General features: G+C 43.3%; 1 protein-coding gene across 7 annotated transcripts; it reads right to left on the reverse strand.

Moving 5' to 3' along the window:
* Positions 1-9,691: 9,691 nt before the first annotated feature.
* On the reverse strand, positions 9,692-19,936 carry nmnat1 (nicotinamide nucleotide adenylyltransferase 1). Of its 7 annotated transcripts, none has more exons than XM_020506414.2 (6): positions 19,749-19,917; positions 17,607-17,768; positions 16,466-16,617; positions 15,533-15,716; positions 11,798-11,922; positions 9,692-10,912 (listed from the first exon to the last, which is right to left on the reverse strand). In XM_020506414.2, the coding sequence occupies exons 3-6, from the start codon at positions 16,578-16,580 to the stop codon at positions 10,509-10,511; spliced, it is 828 nt and encodes a 275-aa protein (XP_020362003.1). In that variant the 5' UTR covers positions 16,581-16,617; positions 17,607-17,768; positions 19,749-19,917; the 3' UTR covers positions 9,692-10,508. The 7 variants fall into 7 exon arrangements, with proteins under 7 accessions (XP_020362003.1, XP_020362005.1, XP_031650098.1 ...); XM_020506416.2 differs by having other exon boundaries at positions 19,795-19,906; XM_031794238.1 differs by lacking the exon at positions 19,749-19,917 and adding an exon at positions 17,900-18,133.
* Positions 19,937-19,948: the final 12 nt, after the last annotated feature.

Genomic DNA, 19,948 nt, shown 5'->3' on the forward strand with positions numbered 1-19,948 from the left:
GGGAGGTCCCAATACCGGGAGGTCTTACACTATATACAAAAGTATGTGGACACCCTTCAAATGAGTGGACTCGGCTACTTCAGCAACACCCATTTCTGTCAGGTGTATAAAATCAAGCAAACAGCCATGCAATCTGAATGCCTCAACCGCAAAGTGGTAGGCCATGCAAGCTCACAGAACGGGATCGCTCAATCGTCTGTCCTCGGTTGCAACACTCACTACCGAGTTCCCATCTGCCTCTGGAAGCAACACCAGCACAAGAACTGTTCGTCGGGAGCTTCATGAAATGGGTTTCCATGACCGAGCAGCCACACACAAACCTAAGATTACCATCGGCAATGCAAAGCGTCGGCTGGAATGGTGTAAAGCTCACCGCCATTGGACTCTGGAACAGTGGAAATGTGTTAAATGGAGTGATGAATCACTCTTCACCATCTGGCAGTCCGATGGAAGAATCTGGGTTTGGCGGATGCCAGGAGAACACTACCTGCCCGACTGCATAGAGCCAACTGTAAAGTTTGGTGGATGAGGAATAATGGTCAGGGGCTGTTTTTCATGGTTCCGGCTAGGCCCCTTAGCTTAGTTCCAGTTGAGGGAAATCTTAACGCTACAGCATACAACAACATTCTAGACGATTATGTCCTTCCAACTTTGTGGCAACAGTTTGGGGAAGGCCGTTTCCGGTTTCAACATGACGATGCCCTTGTGCACAAAGTAATGTCCATACAGAAATTGATTGTTGACTGGCCTGCAAAGAGCCCGGACCTCAACACCATCCAACACCTTTGGGATGAATTGGAACACCAACTGCGAGCCAGGCCTAATTGGCCAATGTTAGTGCCTGTCCTCACTAATGCTCTTGTGGCTGAATGGAAGCAATTCCCCGCAGAAATGTTCCAACATCTAGTGGAAAGCCTTCCCAGAAGAGTCTCTGCAATTTTAGCAGCAAAGGAGGGACCAACTCCATATTAATGCCCATGATTTTGAAATGAGATGTTCGATGAGCAGAAAGTACACATACTTTTGGTCATGTAGTTTGTGTAAAAATAATACTTGTTTACACAAACTGTGATAACTTCTTTATACTATTATCGTGGTTAAATTACATTTAGCTAATTACATATTTTTGGGGCAGCTAGCCTACGGTCAGAGGTGCAGGCCAGCAACCTCGGTCATCAGTTCAAATCCCAAATCTGGTCTTGCAACCGGTGGGAATCCTATCCCCACATGATCTACAAACTAGATTATATAATTACTGGTAACACAGGCTCTTATTGCCAAATCTTTGACTACTGCTAATACAACAACCAGTCTTCGCAGTCCTATTTTACTATCATATTCTCGTCCTATCCTCGACATGTTCACTGGGACAGGGGTTTTGGAGAAAAAAATCATAACCTAGACCAGAGCTCTCCAACCCTGTTCCTAGAGAGCTACCCTACTGTAGGTTTACGCTCCAACGTCAATTTTATCTGACCTGATTCAACTCATCAACCAGCTAATTATTAGAATTTGATCAACTAGATTAGGGTTGAAGCAAAAACCTATAGGACGGTAACTCTCCAGGAACACGGTTGGAGAGTCCTGGCCGAGATATGTCTGCTTTAGGAAGCACTGATCATCTTTTTATTTATGTTTTTATTTCACTTTTATTTAACCATCTAAGCTAGTTGAGAACAAGTTCTCATTTCAACTGCGACCTGGCCAAGATAAAGCAAAGCAGTGCGACACAAACAACAACAGAGTTACACATGGAATAAACAAGCACACAACAGAAAAAAGTAAGTCTATATACAGTGTGTGCAAATGACATGAGGAGATAAGGCAATAAATAGGCCATAGTAGCAAAGTAATTACAATTTAGCAAATTAACACTGGAGTGATAGATGAGCAGATGGTGATGTGCAAGTAGAAATGCTGGTGTGCAAAAGAGCAGAAAAGTACATAAAAACAGTATGGGGATGAGGTAGGTAGATTAGGTGGGCTATTTGCAGCTGCAGCGATCGGTTAGCTGCTCAGATAGCTGATGTTTAAAGTTAGTGAGGGAAATATAAGTCTCCAGCTTCAGTGATTTTTGCAATTCGTTCCAGTCATTGGCAGCAGAGAACCTGAAGGAAAGGCGGCCAAAGGGGGTGTTGGCTTTGGGGATGACCAGTGAGATATACCTGCTGGAGCGTGTGCTATGGGTGGGTGTTGTTATCGTGACCATTGAGCTGAGATAAGGTGGAGCTTTACCTAGCATAGATTTATAGATGACCTGAAGCCAGTGGGTCTGGCGACGAATATGTAGCGAGGGCCAGCCGACTAGAGCATACAGGTCGCAGTGGTGAGTGGTATAATATCCTGACTACACCGCAAGCATTGCAAAAATTAGTTTAGAAATCTATGTTATTCAAATTATTTACCTTTATTTAACCAGGTAGGCAAGTTGAGAACAAGTTCTCATTTACAATTGCGACCTGGCCAAGATAAAGCAAAGCAGTTCGACAGATACAACGACACAGAGTTACACATGGAGTAAAACAAACATAGTCAATAATACAGTATAAACAAGTCTATATACAATGTGAGCAAATGTGGTGAGAAGGGAGGTAAAGGCAAAAAAGGCCATGATGGCCTTGGAGTAAATGGAGTAAATACAATATAGCAAGTAAAACACTGGAATGGTAGTTTTGCAATGGAAGAATGTGCAAAGTAGAAATAAAAATAATGGGGTGCAAAGGAGCAAAATAAATAAATAAATAAAAATTAAATACAGTTGGGAAAGAGGTAGTTGTTTGGGCTAAATTATAGGTGGGCTATGTACAGGTGCAGTAATCTGTGAGCTGCTCTGACAGTTGGTGCTTAAAGCTAGTGAGGGAGACAAGTGTTTCCAGTTTCAGAGATTTTTGTAGTTCGTTCCAGTCATTGGCAGCAGAGAACTGGAAGGAGAGGCGGCCAAAGAAAGAATTGGTTTTGGGGGTGACTAGAGAGATATACCTGCTGGAGCGTGTGCTACAGGTGGGAGATGCTATGGTGATCAGCGAGCTGAGATAAGGGGGGACTTTACCTAGCAGGGTCTTGTAGATGACATGGAGCCAGTGGGTTTGGCGACGAGTATGAAGCGAGGGCCAGCCAACGAGAGCGTACAGGTCGCAATGGTGGGTAGTATATGGGGCTTTGGTGATAAAACGGATTGCACTGTGATAGACTGCATCCAATTTGTTGAGTAGGGTATTGGAGGCTATTTTGTAAATGACATCGCCAAAGTCGAGGATTGGTAGGATGGTCAGTTTTACAAGGGTATGTTTGGCAGCATGAGTGAAGGATGCTTTGTTGCGAAATAGGAAGCCAATTCTAGATTTAACTTTGGATTGGAGATGTTTGATATGGGTCTGGAAGGAGAGTTTACAGTCTAACCAGACACCTAAGTATTTGTAGTTGTCCACGTATTCTAAGTCAGAGCCGCCCAGAGTAGTGATGTTGGACAGGCGGGTAGGTGCAGGTAGCGATCGGTTGAAGAGCATGCATTTAGTTTTACTTGTATTTAAGAGCAATTGGAGGCCACGGAAGGAGAGTTGTATGGCATTGAAGCTTGCCTGGAGGGTTGTTAACACAGTGTCCAAAGAAGGGCCGGAAGTATACAGAATGGTGTCGTCTGCGTAGAGGTGGATCATGGACTCACCAGCAGCAAGAGCGACCTCATTGATGTATACAGAGAAGAGAGTCGGTCCAAGAATTGAACCCTGTGGCACCCCCATAGAGACTGCCAGAGGTCCGGACAGCAGACCCTCCGATTTGACACACTGAACTCTATCAGAGAAGTAGTTGGTGAACCAGGCGAGGCAATCATTTGAGAAACCAAGGCTCTCGAGTCTGCCGATGAGGATGTGGTGATTGACAGAGTCGAAAGCCTTGGCCAGATCAATGAATACGGCTGCACAGTAATGTTTCTTATCGATGGCGGTTAAGATATCGTTTAGGACCTTGAGCGTGGCTGAGGTGCACCCATGACCAGCTCTGAAACCAGATTGCATAGCAGAGAAGGTATGGTGAGATTCGAAATGGTCGGTAATCTGTTTGTTGACTTGGCTTTCGAAGACCTTAGAAAGGCACGGTAGGATAGATATAGGTCTGTAGCAGTTTGGGTCAAGAGTGTCCCCCCTTTGAAGAGGGGGATGACCGCAGCTGCTTTCCAATCTTTGGGAATCTCAGACGACACGAAAGAGAGGTTGAACCGGCTAGTAATAGGGGTGGCAACAATTTCGGCAGATAATTTTAGAAAGAAAGGGTCCAGATTGTCTAGCCCGGCTGATTTGTAGGGGTCCAGATTTTGCAGCTCTTTCAGAACATCAGCTGAATGGATTTGGGAGAAGGAGAAATGGGGAAGGCTTGGGCGAGTTGCTGTTGGGGGTGCAGTGCTGTTGTCCGGGGTAGGAGTAGCCAGGTGGAAAGCTTGGCCAGCCGTAGAAAAATGCTTATTGAAATTCTCAATAATGGTGGATTTATCAGTGGTGACAGTGTTTCCTATCTTCAGTGCAGTGGGCAGCTGGGAGGAGGTGTTCTTATTCTCCATGGACTTTACAGTGTCCCAGAACTTTTTTGAGTTAGTGTTGCAGGAAGCAAATTTCTGCTTGAAAAAGCTAGACTTGGCTTTTCTAACTGCCTGTGTATAATGGTTTCTAGCTTCCCTGAACAGCTGCATATCACGGGGGCTGTTCGATGCTAATGCAGAACGCCATAGGATGTTTTTGTGTTGGTTAAGGGCAGTCAGGTCTGGGGAGAACCAAGGGCTATATCTGTTCCTGGTTCTAAATTTCTTGAATGGGGCATGTTTATTTAAGATGGTTAGGAAGGCATTTTTTTAAAATAACCAGGCATCCTCTACTGACGGGATGAGATCAATATCCTTCCAGGATACCCCGGCCAGGTCGATTAGAAAGGCCTGCTCGCAGAAGTGTTTCAGGGAGCGTTTTACAGTGATGAGTGGAGGTCGTTTGGCCGCTGACCCATTACGGATGCAGGCAATGAGGCAGTGATCGCTGAGATCTTGGTTGAAGACAGCAGAGGTGTATTTAGAGGGGAAGTTGGTTAGGATGATATCTATGAGGGTGCCCGTGTTTAAGGCTTTGGGGAGGTACCTGGTAGGTTCATTGATAATTTGTGTGAGATTGAGGGCATCAAGTTTAGATTGTAGGATGGCTGGGGTGTTAAGCATGTTCCAGTTTAGGTCGCCTAGCAGCACGAACTCTGAAGATAGATGGGGGGCAATCAGTTCACATATGGTGTCCAGAGCACAGCTGGGAGCAGAGGGTGGTCTATAGCAGGCGGCAACGGTGAGAGACTTGTTTTTAGAGAGGTGGATTTTTAAAAGTAGAAGTTCAAATTGTTTGGGTACAGACCTGGATAGGACAGAACTCTGCAGGCTATATTTGCAGTAGATTGCAACACCGCCCCCTTTGGCAGTTCTATCTTGTCTGAAAATGTTGTAGTTTGGAATTAAAATTTCTGAATTTTTGGTGGTCTTCCTAAGCCAGGATTCAGACACAGCTAGAACATCCGGGTTGGCAGAGTGTGCTAAAGCAGTGAAAATATTGCACCCACACTGCTCACGAGCGTCCGCGTTGCCAAGGGCTAAAATAGAAGTCCTTTCTATTTCTGACGCAGATCGCGCTGCAAGTCCTGCCTCTCCCATCTCCTCATTGGTTTATAGAAGCAGGTACCCACATGCCATCTCCTCATTGGTTATACCCACGTGGGTGATTGAAAGGTGAACTGTGTTGCCGGTTGTCGTGGTAATACTATGAACATTTACATGCCAATCACCATATAAGTTCAACGATGAAAAAGTCTGGAAGGAGGAGAGATGACTAGAAACTATTCTGTTGACCGTTTTATGTGTGGATTAATTGTCAGAGTAGAGTACCTTGTGCATTTCAGGTAAAATAACAACCTAATGTTTATATCCCAGGACAAATTAGCTAGCAACAGCAAGCTAGCTAAATAGGACAAATTAGCTAGCAAGTGCAAGCTAACTAGCTTAATTGCCATAAATGTTTCATGCTTTTGACCTATCCCCAAATTGTCATTGGTTCAGAGTTTTTGATATTTTAACCTGCGTGCCATGATCGCGTTTGGTGTAGGGGGACAAAATACATTTATGCACAATGTCGCACGAGCGCAGCCGGTTTGGGTTCCGTGTAAGGGGCTTTGGTGACAAAACGGATGGCAATGTGATAGAAAGCATCCAGTTTGCTGAGTAGAGTATTGGAAGCTATTTTGTAAGTGACATCGCCGAAGTCGAAGATCGGTAAGGTAGTCAGTTTTACGAGGATATGTTTGGCGGCGTGAGTGAAGAAGGCTTTGTTGCGAAATAGGAAGCCGATTCTGGATTTCATTTTGGATTGGAGATGTTTAATATGAGTCTGGAAGGAGAGTTTACAGTCTAGCCAGACACCTAGGTATTTGTAGTTGTCCACATATTCTCAGTCAGAACCGTCCAGAGTAGTGATGCTAGTCGGTAGGGTGGGTAGCAAACGGTTGAAAAGCATGCATTTGGTTTTAGTAGCATTTAAGAGCAGTTAGAGGCCACGGAAAGAGTGTTGTATGGCATTGAAGCTCATTTGGAGGTTAGTTAACACAGTGTCCAAAGAAGGGCCAGATGTATACAGAATGGTGTCGTCTGCGTAGTTGGATCAGGGAATCACCCGCAAGCAAGACCGACATATACAGAGAAAAGAGTCGGCCCGAGAATTGAACCCTGTGGTACCCCCATAGAGACTGCCAGAGGTCCGGACAACAGGCCCTCCGATTTGACACACTGAACTCGGTCTAAGAAGTAGTTGGTGAACCAGGCGAGGCAGTCATTTGAGAAACCAAGGCTGTTGAATCTGCCGATAAGAATGTGGTGATTGACAGAGTCTAAAGCCTTGGCCAGGTCGATGAAGACTGCTGCTTCTTCTTCAGAAGAACATCTTCAGAGAATGTGTAAATCTACACTAAAACATAGACACTGAAACCTTAGGCTGCTGCTTTTCAACCCTTTTGATGATAGGCTACACATGAGCTCATGCTCAAAATGCAGTGAAAAGAGAGTATTATAAGAGTATCATAAAGGCTGTATGATTTATGGAGTCAACTAATTGCCAGTGATACATTTTCACATTTCTATTTTTCATAATGTAAAATGCATGTTCCATATTATACAGTCTATGCTTGATATTTTATTCACAAGTTTGTGGCAAGTCGGTTGGAGCTAGGAACACAAGCATGTCCCGACACCCACAATAACATTGCTAAATATGTGTATGTGACCGATAAAATCTGATTTGAAGTCTTTAGAATTTCTCTTAAAACAGACTTTTGCAGCATTGCTAATGACTTTGGGAAAATCAAATCCAGTTGTGTTTAGATTATTCTCAGCTCCCTACCTTGATTCATGGCAAAACAGAACAGAGGACCACAAAGAACACAATTTAATTTTGTGTGCTGGTAATATGGCAGAAGTGTTATCCAGTTACTGACTGATATGTGGAATGTGGAATATAATTTTCTTAACATCCATATTATAGACCAGGAGTACTCAACTCTTACCCTACGAGGCCCAGAGCCTGCTGTTTTTTTTCTACCTGATAATTAATTGCACACACCTGTTGTCCCCAGGTCTAAATCAGTCCCCGATTAGAGGGGAACAATTAAAACATGCAGTGGAACTGGTAGCAGAGAGAACAGTCTATGACTACGGTGGCTGGAGTTTTTGACCATTTTTAGGGCCTTCCTCTGACACCGCCTGGCATAGAGGTCCTGGATGGCAGGAAGCTTGACCCCAGTGATGTACTGGGCCGTTCGCACTACCTTTTATAGTGCCTTGCAGTCGGAGGCCGAGCAGTTGCCCAACCAGTTGCCCATGCTCTCGATGGTGCAGCTGTAGAACCTTTTGAGGATCTGAGGACCCGTGCCAAATATTTTCAGTCTTCTGAGGGGAAATAGGTTTTGTCGTGCCCTCTTCACGACTGTCTTGGTGTGCTTGGACCATGTTAGTTTGTTGGTGATGTGGACACCAAGGAACTTGAAGCTCTCAACCTGCTCCACTGCAGCCCCGTCGATGAGAATGGGGGCGTGCTCAGTCCTCTTTTTCCTGTAGTCCACATTCTTTTTCACTGCTTGGTATAGCAACAGCACCGCCCTTGATCACATGGAGCTACAGAGGGTGGTGTGGACAGCCCAGTACATCACTGGGCCCGAGCTCCCTGCCATCCAGGACTTCTATATCAGGCTGTATGAAAGGAAGGACCGGAAAATTGTTAAAGACTCTAGCTTCCCAAGCCATAGACTGTTCTCTCTGCCGCCGCACAAGAGATACCAGTGCATCTAGTATGACACCAACAAGCTACTGAACAGCTTCTGTCCTGATGCCTAGTCATCTTCCCCTGGTACAGATCTACCTCTATCACTCCAGTATCTGTACATTGTAATTATGGCACTGGAACTGACCCTGTACATAGCTTCTTACTTGTGTTATTTCTTATTTCTCATGTTTTTGTCATTTATTTTTTGTGCAGCATTGATATTGATTACTGCATTGTTGGGTTTGGAGCTTGTAAGAAAGGCATGTCACTGCACTTGTGCACGTGACATTAAAATTTGAAACCTTAAAGTGCATTCCTTCATATTATTTTTGAAAACTTGCTTGCAGACCTGCCCTTCACAGTAGAACTCCGGAGAAAAGAGAATAGGAATATAAAATGCATACTGTGCAGACTGTGTGTGAAGGAACGCTCACTAATGACCTGGCCAGAGCTAGCTGAGCCAGTGTGAGACTTGAGAGTCTGGCTTTGCTAGACTTCAACAGGTTGCCTGGATTGTACCTTGCAGTGCCTAGTATCTAGCCCATTGGTGAAAGAGAAAGTATAGTTGCAGAAGGGGCTGAGGATTTTGATTGTGTACAGGTCACCCTGTTACTCGATCACCTCCCCCAGCTTCAGCATCTGGGTGATTTTACAAACTGGGATCAATACCTGGGGATGGACAGAGTGTAAGAACACATGCTCAGACATACACTGATTATTCCAAACATTAGGAACACCTTCCAAATATTGAGTTGCACCCTGACAAAGGCTTGAAGACACCAGCTGCTACTACCAAACATATGAGTCAATACAGCAATTGCTTGTATGTCATATTAGAAATCGTACATAATTGAAAATAAACAAATAACTATTTAACCTGTTTTGTTTGGGAACATATGAGATGAGGGTTTGGCCTGAGCTTTCATTTCGGTCCTGCTAAATTGAGCACCACCGTAGCTAGGCTAGGTTTTCGACCATTGATCAAGAAACAGAAGTTAACTTTAGAATTAAAACAAGATAGGAAGCATTGGCAGCATTTCCTTTGTTGCTAAACCAAAAAAAAAAAAATGAAGGGACAATCTGCAGTTTCAATCAACTCAGTGATTCCATACAGTGCCTCTACTAAAGCAACAATTGAGTGGGTATTGTATCTACACTTCAATCAACTATTGTAATACATTTCATGTTATCAGAATAATGCTCATCTACTATCAACTTTCTTGATCAGAAAGGAAGACTAAGAAAAAAAGCTACTAATAACCTGCATTTGAAGCAAACAGAATAGGTGTGAATGGTTGGGATTTCCTAATTTTAAAGATGTAGTTTTTTTCTTGGAGACAGCAATGACAGAAGTGTTCACAAGCTGCAAAACAAAGACAACGTTTTATTTTTCTCAATACTATACTACTATATCTAAACGGCTTCCATATATACCAACTGCCTTTGCCTGAGGGAATTAGTCAAAACACACACACACACACACACACACACACTAAAGCCCCAGCATTTAAAAAAAACACAAAATGTACTCAAGGGTGGACGAGCTTGTTAATCACTGCATTGCGAAATGAAACATTTCTGTAGTTATACATCAGGCTCATTGTAAATCAAGGAATTCTCATTTGTACACAAATAATCATGGGTGTCGATCTGTGCTATTATATAGATAAAGTGATAAAGGACCAGATTGAGTGTTAGTGACAGATCAAGGGTTTACATTCTGGCGCTTGGGATTGCCACTACTTGGGTGCTTATACTTTTCTACAAAACACAGTTCTTCATTTCAACTTTAGCAGATTCACCCATTCTCTGAGGAGATGCCACACAAGAGGCTATTCTGGTACAAACTCATTCTAGCACTGGTGAGCAGTCTACTTCAACTGTTACAAAAATATACAAAAACATCTGTGCATTTATTCACAAATCTTCTCAAACCAGTAAAAGATAAATGCTTCTACAACACAGTCTCAAGTAGAGGAGGCCGGTTGGAGGAGCTGTAGGAAGACGGGCTAATTGTAATGGCTAGAAAATAAATTGTAAAGGTATCAAACATACGGAAACCACGTTTAATGCCCTTCTATCTATTCCATTCCAATGAGCCAGTAATCCTATAGCTCCTCCCATCGGCCTTCAATGGTCTCAAGGCATTCAAGTTGGCAGCAGGCAACATGGCTGGCCACCTCAGCTGGAGGAGGGGCCAGTGTGTCTCTGAAGCGGGGCAAGGACGACGTCAGCGTTCTTCTGCTCACTCTCGGCACTGTACAGGCCGTGCTCCCGGATGTAGCTCACCACCGGGTCTGGTAGTAAGTAGCGGACGGTCTGGCCCCGGCCCAGGGCCCGACGCACGTGCGTGGCCGAGATCTCATTGGTTACCCACTCACGGACCACGTGGATATTCTTGCGGTGCTTCCACAGCACCTCCGATTGGTGGATGAACTTGTGGGCGTCACAGCCGTTGCGGGTGATGCACACCAGGCCATAGCGGCCCACGATCTCGGCAATGTCCTCGTGCTTCCACAGGTTGGGAACGCCGAAGGACTCCAGGACGTCCGCGCCGCACAGGAGTTTCAGCTGAGGGCCGTTGTCTAAAGGGTTCATGGACAGATTAATAGTTTATTAACCCATACAAGACTGAAATGTGTCTTCTGCTGTACCGAACCTCTGATATAAACACACATTAGGCTAGAAAGTCTGAAGCAGTGGGTTTAAGTAAAAGTGTGTGAATTGCCTGATTTCTGAGAAGGATCTTATCATCTTAGGACTCACCTACACTTAAGAGACACGTATCATGGAATGTTGCCAGACAATGTCAAAAAGTTGGCCACAATGTTCTCCACTAGTAGAGACAGCCTGTGCCGGCAAAACATGTAACCAGCACCATTCGTTTTTATTACCTCAGGGCAGATCACTTGCTGTTCCACCATACCAGTCTTCAGGTGGCGTGACTAGTTGTCACTGGTTTCTATAACACCAAACCCTATGTGGGTGCTAATGTCCCAGACAGACAGTAGTATTCAACAGTTGCTGGCTCAATGAGTTAGAACAAGGTGCTGGCAACAATAGGGTTTGCCGGTATTAGTTTATTAATATGAACATAAAAATAAATAAAAAACAAGCACATAACATTTTTGAAAAAGCCATATATGCACGAGTAAAATCAACAAGGATAAAGTCCGAGACTTAATTCCATTGTGGTTGAATTTCCAAATGGGCCAAATAATGAATGTCACTATCAATGGTTCTGTAAGTCACTTTGCATAATAAAATGACCAAAATTGTCATTACTAATCTGAGTGGAATTGATAGAAAGAAACAATATAGCAGCAATGAATCCCATTGTGTTACCTGCCCTGGGTGTTACACAGCATCCTCCTCTCCAAAGAAGAGCTAGTAGGGACTTCTGGGTAGTAAGAAATGTGTGCATTTGTCTGTAGTCTCGGAATGCTCGTGGAAAATCTCTCCTTTTTTACCTCTCCTTGTGTGATACGAGGATGGATCCTCAAAAGCGTGCTTTGTCGCCTCAATCCTCCTCTTCTTTGCAGTGTCCACATAGTCATTGTTCTGTTCCGCTGTCATCAGTTCTTTATAATGATGCCTTAAGTGCAGACAACAATTCAATTGACATGAGGGAGATAAAGCCCAATGGAACCAAGCAAGGATCATGGCAGAGTAGCTTCACTTGTTATTATGGTTACAAAATGTCACAACTAAATGACTTTTTGGTCATTCATTTGATTTCAATAACTTTGACTGCAGACCTTTTGACTTGAACAAAACTATACATCCTATATTTGCCCATGGCTGAAGTAATCTGAAAGTAACTTTGAGACCTGAATGCTAAAACATTAAGGAGAGAGGTGCTCAAAGTTGACAGTTTGCATACCCCACCCTAACATGAGTGCCGTAGGAAACTATTCAGACCCCTTGACTTTTCCCACGTTGCAAATTGATTATAGAGTTTATCAATCTACACACAATACCCCATAATGACAAAGCAAAAACAGTTTTTTAGAAATGTTTGCTCATTTATCAAAAAAATAACTGAAATATCACATTTACATTAGTATTCAGACCCTTTACTCAGTACTTTGTTGAAACACCTTTGGCAGTGATTACAGCATCGAGTCTTCTTGGGTATGATGCTACAAGCTTGGCACACCTGTATTTGGGGAGTTTCTCCCATTCTTTTCTGGATCTCACTGCATTGTGTGGTTGAAGATGAGTTAAAGGGCATCAAGTGGCAGTTGATCTACCTAGGAAATGTAACTCCTCGCTCTCCTCAGCAAATACCCACCACCACCTTCTCTCCTATGTCAGCACTCCGTAGTGATGTAACAGACAAACTACAGACCTTGATGATGAGAGATCTCAGATAGCGAGCTGAATAACCTTGCTATACACCCCAAGCCATAGCCTCAAGACCTGCACAGATCATTGAAGCCATCATCAGATGCTAGGGCCAAAATCAAAGCTCTCTGCAAACAGGTAGAAGAACTGAAGTACGCCATAGCTGCAATGATGATCCATCTAACTCAGACCAGCAACACGTCCAGGGCCAAAGAGGAATGAAAACTTATTCTGCTATAACTGTGGTGAAAATGGCCACTCTTCCAGGAACTGTCAGAAAAGGAAATAATGTAGAGGAATTCAACAGACGCTTCATCCATGCTCAAGGAAAATCAGGAAACAGCAGGGGGGGGACAGTAAAGGAGCCTACAGTGTCTCCTGTGAAAGTGAAAACCCTGTCATGCCATCCTAGACAGTGGCAAGCATCCACCAGCAGTTCTACTAAGACAACACATCCATCTCCAGCCTTTAGAAGGGATAACCTTGTGGGGCCTAAGTGAGAGCAACTACCCCATGACGGCAACATCAGCATCACCATTGAGATCTCCTGTGATGCTGTAGGCGTCCAGCAGCCTATTGAAACTCTAGCCCTTGTGTGTCCTGAGCCCCCCATGCAGGGAGACCCTCCATGCTCACTGGGACCAACCGTTCCAGACCAGCTACATTCCAATGCTTAATGTAGAAGGATGTCAGCGACATGAGGGCTGGTCTCCTTGCAGGGCTGGTCTACCTGGATGACCTCATTGTGTTTGGGAAAACCTTGAAGGGGCATGAGGATAGGCTGATGAAGGTCCTGGACTGTCTGGAGGCCTGAGGCTTTCCATCAACAAGTGCCAGTTCTGCCAGACCTCAGTGAAATACCTGAGCCACAGTCTCCGATCAAGGTTGCCTCACAAGCTTGAGTTCCTGGGGCTAAAGGGGGCAGTGTCAGACAAGTTTCATGATTATCTGTACGGAGCTAATTTCCTGATGTACAAGGACAATAACCACCTCACCTATGTGCAAGCCAGTGTCAAGCTGGATGCTACAGGCCAGAGGGGGATGGCCACTCTCGCCAACTACGAGTTCAAGTTGTAGTACAAGCTAGAGCGAGTGAACATTGCCGCTGATGCCCTGTCAAGATGTCCACACATGAGTGCTGAAGAGGCTGGAGACGGTTGAAATCCCCTCACCAGGAGTCAGAGCCACTTGCCAAGCGATGACTGCCAACAACTCTTCAGACAGTATCTCAGAGTGTACATCTAGGAACATAAGGGCCCAGCCCGAGGCTGAAGCCTTTGTGAACTTCACTGCTCTAAAGATGGACTATCCTGCGTGAGGATCTCCGGGACTCAGTAATATCCACTGTCAGCAAGGCCATTTCCAGACGCTACAGTGTTCACCCTGACTGCACCTGTCACAGTTAACCCAGAACCCGAAGGAGCCACAGAAGATGGACTGGAGAGGGACCCTGAAGAGGAAGCTGTCCAGCCCTCCCCAGATCCACAGTGGATACTCAGGCCATCCCAGAACTGCCAAACAAGAGAGTGGTGAAGGCACTAGTTAGACTGTCTTAAGAAGAGTTAGGTACACCGCACAACACTACCGTATTACACCGAGGTATACAGGTATTTTGTATAATAAGGGTATTTCTTTTCTTGGATGAAACATGAATGTTTCTGTGTACTTATGTCAAGCTATGACACATTGACGATGCTGTGTGTGTATCAACGTATTGCATTCTGAGGTCAAAGGTGTTGGATCTTGTCAGGAGGCTACGTTTATTTTGTGAGGGGTGTATGTAACTCCTGGTTCATTTGTTGTTTTGTAGCACAGACTATTACTTATTGTGTACTGACCATTGTTGCATGTGAGACATATTTGGGAGGTGGACCAGTTGCTAGTGAACAGTGCGACATATGAGAAAGAACTACAAGCAATCAACATTTTCTAATGTTGTTGTTTAAAGTTGTATAACTCACTGACCAGTGAAAATAATAGTATATATGATGAACAATTAGTTGAGGATCCCCGACCACCATGAGTACAGTGAGGGATTTGTTGCTTGTACTTTCTCAGACAGCGGATCAACTGTCATCAACAAGCTCCTCTTTCTGTCTCTCAACCGCTACACCGAGAGACAGCGTTAACATGGTCGTGAGTTGCCACTGGTCGTGGTAAAAGAGAGGAGTTCAGAGTTTGAGTGGTCCCATTTTAATTGAAGAGGACCGTTTTAGTTTTTGTTTCACAAAAGGAACTGTGTCGGGCCATTCCAGTGTGTTTTATTGGGACAGCCACTGGTCTGTTGACTAGAGGTTTCCATTCACACGCAGCGCCTCGATCACGCACCAGTAAAGCTTGGAATGGATTCTTGGACAGAGAACCAAGTTTATTTGGGACTGAGAATTGTTCTTGTTTCTTTTATTAGTTTAAGGGAGGGGATCCCCATTTTAAAGTATCTATGAGCATTCTGAGGTGTTAAACCCTGGTACTAGGTACAAACTGATATGAACTCTGGTCCCTCAGAAGAGAGTGCCACATTTGCGAAATTATTTTGACAAGATATGAAAGGGCTTTATGTTTCTAGATCCGTATCACAATTGAGAATGGGTTCACGTTTACGTGGGTTTTTTTGGCTGCCAGGGCCAATCTACCTCTGAAAATAACATAAGGTCCTTGGACCTTAAGGCGTAACAGTAGGCTCCTTAAGAGTACATCTTGGCCTAGGTTAACCTGGATAAATGTAATACAAGAGTCTTGCAGTGCAAGTAATGCTCTTTTTATTTTTGTATCACACAAACTCATCAAATCAAAATAGATTTGACAACCCCTCTCAATAACTAAGCTACAGTCTTCAAACACAAATGATCAGCACTCACCGCATCACTTTAGCTGTCTCCACCCATTCAGGCTGCTGGCTCTCCCATGCATCTACCTTGATCCAGTCAGAGGTGTCTGTGGCCAGCCTGGCCATATCTACACGGTGACAGGCCTCAATCAGACCCTTCTTCTTATAGCCGTCACCCACTGCAGAGATGATGCCCCTCACAACTATGTACTGTCCTGAGAGTACATAGAAAGAAAGAGGAGTTAAGCCAGCTAATTTTGTAGAGCAAACAATGACAAAACAAATTCAGTTAAATACAAAATACTACCACTCTTATTTGACTAGATCTGCTTCTCATAATTTGGAAGCAATGCAAATGTCTGAGGAAGTAGGTCCTAAACTCACAAAACACAAAGTGATGATTTACAAATGTATAATCTAAAGAGATATCTACTGCAGTCCTCGTCATCCACATACAACAACCGTTCTGCCAGTCACATTCTGTTAAAGGTCCCAAAAAGCACACACATCCCTGGGTCGCTTGTCTTTTCAGTTTGCAGCAGCTAGCGACTGTAACAAGCTGTAACAAACACTCAAACTGGACAGTTTTATCTCAATCTCTTCATTCAAAGACTGAATCATGGACACTACTACTGACAGTTGTGGCTGCTTTGCATGATGTATTGTTGTCTCTACCTTCTTGCTGTTGTCTGTGCCCAATAACGTTTGTACCATGTTGTTGTCATGTGTTGCTTCTTTGCTATGTAGTTGTCTTAGGTATCTCTTTATGTAGGGTTGTCTCTTGTCATGGTGTGTGTTTTGTCCTATATTTTTATTTTATTTAATCCCAGCCCACAGGAGGATTTTTGCATTTTGGTAGGCCGTCATTGTAAATAAGAATGTGTTCTTAACTGACTTGCATAGTTAAATAAAGGTTCAATAAAAAATGTAAATCTGTTGACAGACGACAAATGATCAGACATACCTGTATCTTCCAGGTAATCCCGTGCCAATTCAAACATACGCAGGTGCATATTGGTTATGGGGTTGAAAGACCCACAAGCCAGCAGAACCACTTTGGTTAGATCTTGAGGCTCCATTGATTACAGTACATAGGAGCTATAAGGACAGTCTAGGCTGAAAGAGAGAAACATACAAAGATATGTTGACAAAGCTGTGTGACAGGGAGGGTTTAGATTTCAAAACTCTTTACTGAATGTGTATATGTTGTGTGGATGTGTCTTGCCGATTGCAGTTCACTTTTTGATGCCTTTGACACATTTCATTCTAATATTTCATAGTATTTCTGACAAGATAATAAAACATTTTAAAAAATGTAAAGGGGTGAATTATTTTTCAAAGGCTCTTTGTAAAGTGGTTTGAACAATTCTGTGGCTAATCCATTTTGCATTACTTTAAATGGGATAGGCTAAACATGACATATGACTTATGAATAGAATCTGAGCACAACTTTCCCAGCCGTCATTGAGAATTTGTTCTTAACTGACTTGCCCAGTTAAATAAAAAAAGGTTAAATAAATAAAATACAAATAAATGAATGAAGCCAATAGATGGAATGTTGGTAGCATAGGTCTATGTATGCCTTACTGTGTAAGCCTACTACATAATGATATCAATATTATGGGCTTGACTTGCAAAAGTGAAAGTGTGCAACTGAAAGAGCTTTAAGAGATGCACCATGTAACGTTAACCTTGGAATGCCCCAGTGTTGGCTAATTAGCTCAGATTGTCCGTAATGAGGTTCAAACTCACAACCTTTGGGTTGCTTGGCATTCGCTAGATTACACTCATCCAGCCACCCTACTTTCCTTGATGCCTTAACATACTAAATGGAGTTTCTCGAATTGACATATAGAATAAGAAATACGCCAAGAACAGATTGCAACAATAACTTTTTAACTACTTTGCAACTATTTAGCATGTTCGCTAACCCTTTACACGCAACTCATAAACGTAAACCCTAGCCTAGCTAACGTTAGCCATCTAGCTAGGATTCGTAATATACATTTTGCAATTCGCAACATATTGTACGTTTTGCAAATGTTGTTAAATATAATACGAATTAACGTTAATTGGGTGATGGACATCCACAAACGAATACATACCATACGAAACGTAACATGTCATATTACTCCACTCCAAATGGAGTGTCTCGAAATGCTCTGAGACCAGGTTGCTACGAGGGTTCTCAAAGCCTAGATTAGGTTCGGTTTGCTCAGAGCCAGAAGTAAACGTCTGTGCCATTTACTCCCTTAAAAAGACAGTAGCTTGAAAAACAAGAAGAAAAAAATTAAATTTGTCCCTCTAGAGACTGTACGCAACAACATAAAGTAACACTTCATCAAAATCTGTCAGACTCAATCTAAGATAAATCAAGAAATATGTAATTAGTTTTTACTTAAAGGTCTTAGTCGCGGGATTTTACAGTTAACTAAGACGTTTGGTGCAGTATTTCTCAAGTGAAAAAAAAATACACAAAAACTAGTCTTCTGGCAATGAACGACAACAAACACTTAATTGAAGAAAGACTACTGCTGACCAATCACCGACGAAGGGGCGTAACTTCGGCTTCCGAAATTCAGTTTATTTTTGATTTATTTCACCTTTATTTACAATGAAGGCCTACCCCTGCCAAACCCGGACGATGCTGGGCCAATTGTGTGCCGCCCTATGGGACTCCCAATCACAGCCGGTTGTGATACAGCCTGGAATTGAACCAGGGTCTGTAGTGACGCCACTAGCACTGAGATGCAGTGCCATGGCAATAGACAATAAAACAATCCTGAAAACATTTTTCTACTATATCATGGCGGTCCACAAAAAATAGTTTAAGTGCATGCCGCCACCTACTGTGCAAGAATGTACGATCAATCATGATCTGCCCAATTCTGTACTACCATGAAAATAAATTCTAAACCAAATAAATCCCTAACTTCTACCACAACCTCCCCAAAAACCCCTCCCCATTAAACTGTATCTATGTCATGCTGAAACACTCCACCCTTAGCATTGTTCAGCATGTCAACAACCATTTCAACTGTAACATCTGTTACCCCCAATATATCTCTTTTGCCATCTCCACAATAACCTTCAACCTGTTATTTTTGCTTTCCACAACCCAAGTTGTACTGATAATCTTATCAATATAATTCATTATCAAAGTGTCCTTTGACAAGGCACATTCATGAGCACAAGATTTCTGAACAGGCCTCAAAATCATGCCAGGACAATCAGAAGCACCAGCCCCGACAGTAGACCCACTACAGGTACATCCATGTATGCTCCATCAGTCTGCACTGTAGTTCTACCAATCTGGATTATGGCCTCTGCATACGATACAGGATCAGTCATGATGTATCTCTGAGCCTCTCTGTACCTTGCATCCACCAAATGCTGCACTGTGTTCTCCCCCACAATTACAGCACTTACCCTTCACACTGCTTCCACATTCACCGTAATCATGTGCACCTTTACACTTGGCACATCTTTTCTTTCCTTTACACTGAGCAGCTACATGTCCCATTCTTTGGCATTTAAAACACCACAGTGAATGGGACAAATGATCTAACATTGAAACTAAGGAATCCTATCTGTACTTTTCCCGGCAAGACTTTCTCAAACCTCAGCATCACTGATAACCTTTCACCTCTTTCATCTGTGAACATAGATATATATTGGCACTCCAGTGAGGAACACCCTTAACCTAGCATAAGCACCAGGTACATGGCTTTTAATCTTCATCCCATTCAATGTTTCTATTTTCAATATCTTCCCCTTGTTCCCACACAATATTAACAATCTACCATTTCCAATGAAGCGAGCTAATTTCACTTCACCTACCTCTTTCTCTGCGGCATTACCTTCAACCAAATTAGTCAGATAGGGTGTAAGTGAGACCCTGTGGTCTCATCAAACACAATCACCACTTTCCACTCCAACACATCACTACTCTTGTATCCTACCTTGGCCCTCTTTAAGCATTCTTTACAAGACGATCCACTACTTTCTGTATCATGATCTCTTCTTCCTGTCTTTTCACTACCGAACATTCCGGCCCTTGACCCTCATCTTCCCGTTCCATACCATCTCTACTTGACACCCATATTGTTCGCATTCCAGCACAGCTGCTGCTGCTTCACCAACTTTTCCTCCATTTCATCTGCACTACTCGCCGCCATTTCCCATGAACCTCTTACCACATTTCTGCAATAGCGAAACAAGACTCAACGATATCAAACAACTCTCACTTGTGATCAAACAACCGGTCTCATTCGTTTCTAGTCGCCTCCTTACACAGTTCAACCACAAACGTGTCAATCCCTCAATCTTCCCAGATCCCTGAAAACATTCGCTTGATTTTCCCAAGATACAAGGAACCTAACACTAAAATGACTCTTTAAAATGTAATGCACTTTCTGTATTACTAATCGGTATTTGATTGGAGAGG

The sequence above is a fragment of the Oncorhynchus kisutch genome, linkage group LG17 (genome assembly GCF_002021735.2).
Source record: "Oncorhynchus kisutch isolate 150728-3 linkage group LG17, Okis_V2, whole genome shotgun sequence".
Taxonomy (NCBI): Eukaryota; Metazoa; Chordata; class Actinopteri; order Salmoniformes; family Salmonidae; genus Oncorhynchus; species Oncorhynchus kisutch.

Excerpts from the sequence above, each read along its gene's own strand:
- nmnat1 (XM_020506413.2), bottom strand. The coding sequence starts at position 16,580 with ATGGAGCCTCAAGATCTAACCAAAGTGGTTCTGCTGGCTTGTGGGTCT. Across the intron at positions 15,717-16,465 it reads GGATTACCTGGAAGATACAG|GACAGTACATAGTTGTGAGG; the intron begins GTATGTCTGATC and ends ATGTACTCTCAG. Across the intron at positions 10,913-11,797 it reads CTCGTATCACACAAGGAGAG|ACAACGGCCCTCAGCTGAAA; the intron begins GTAAAAAAGGAG and ends TGAACCCTTTAG.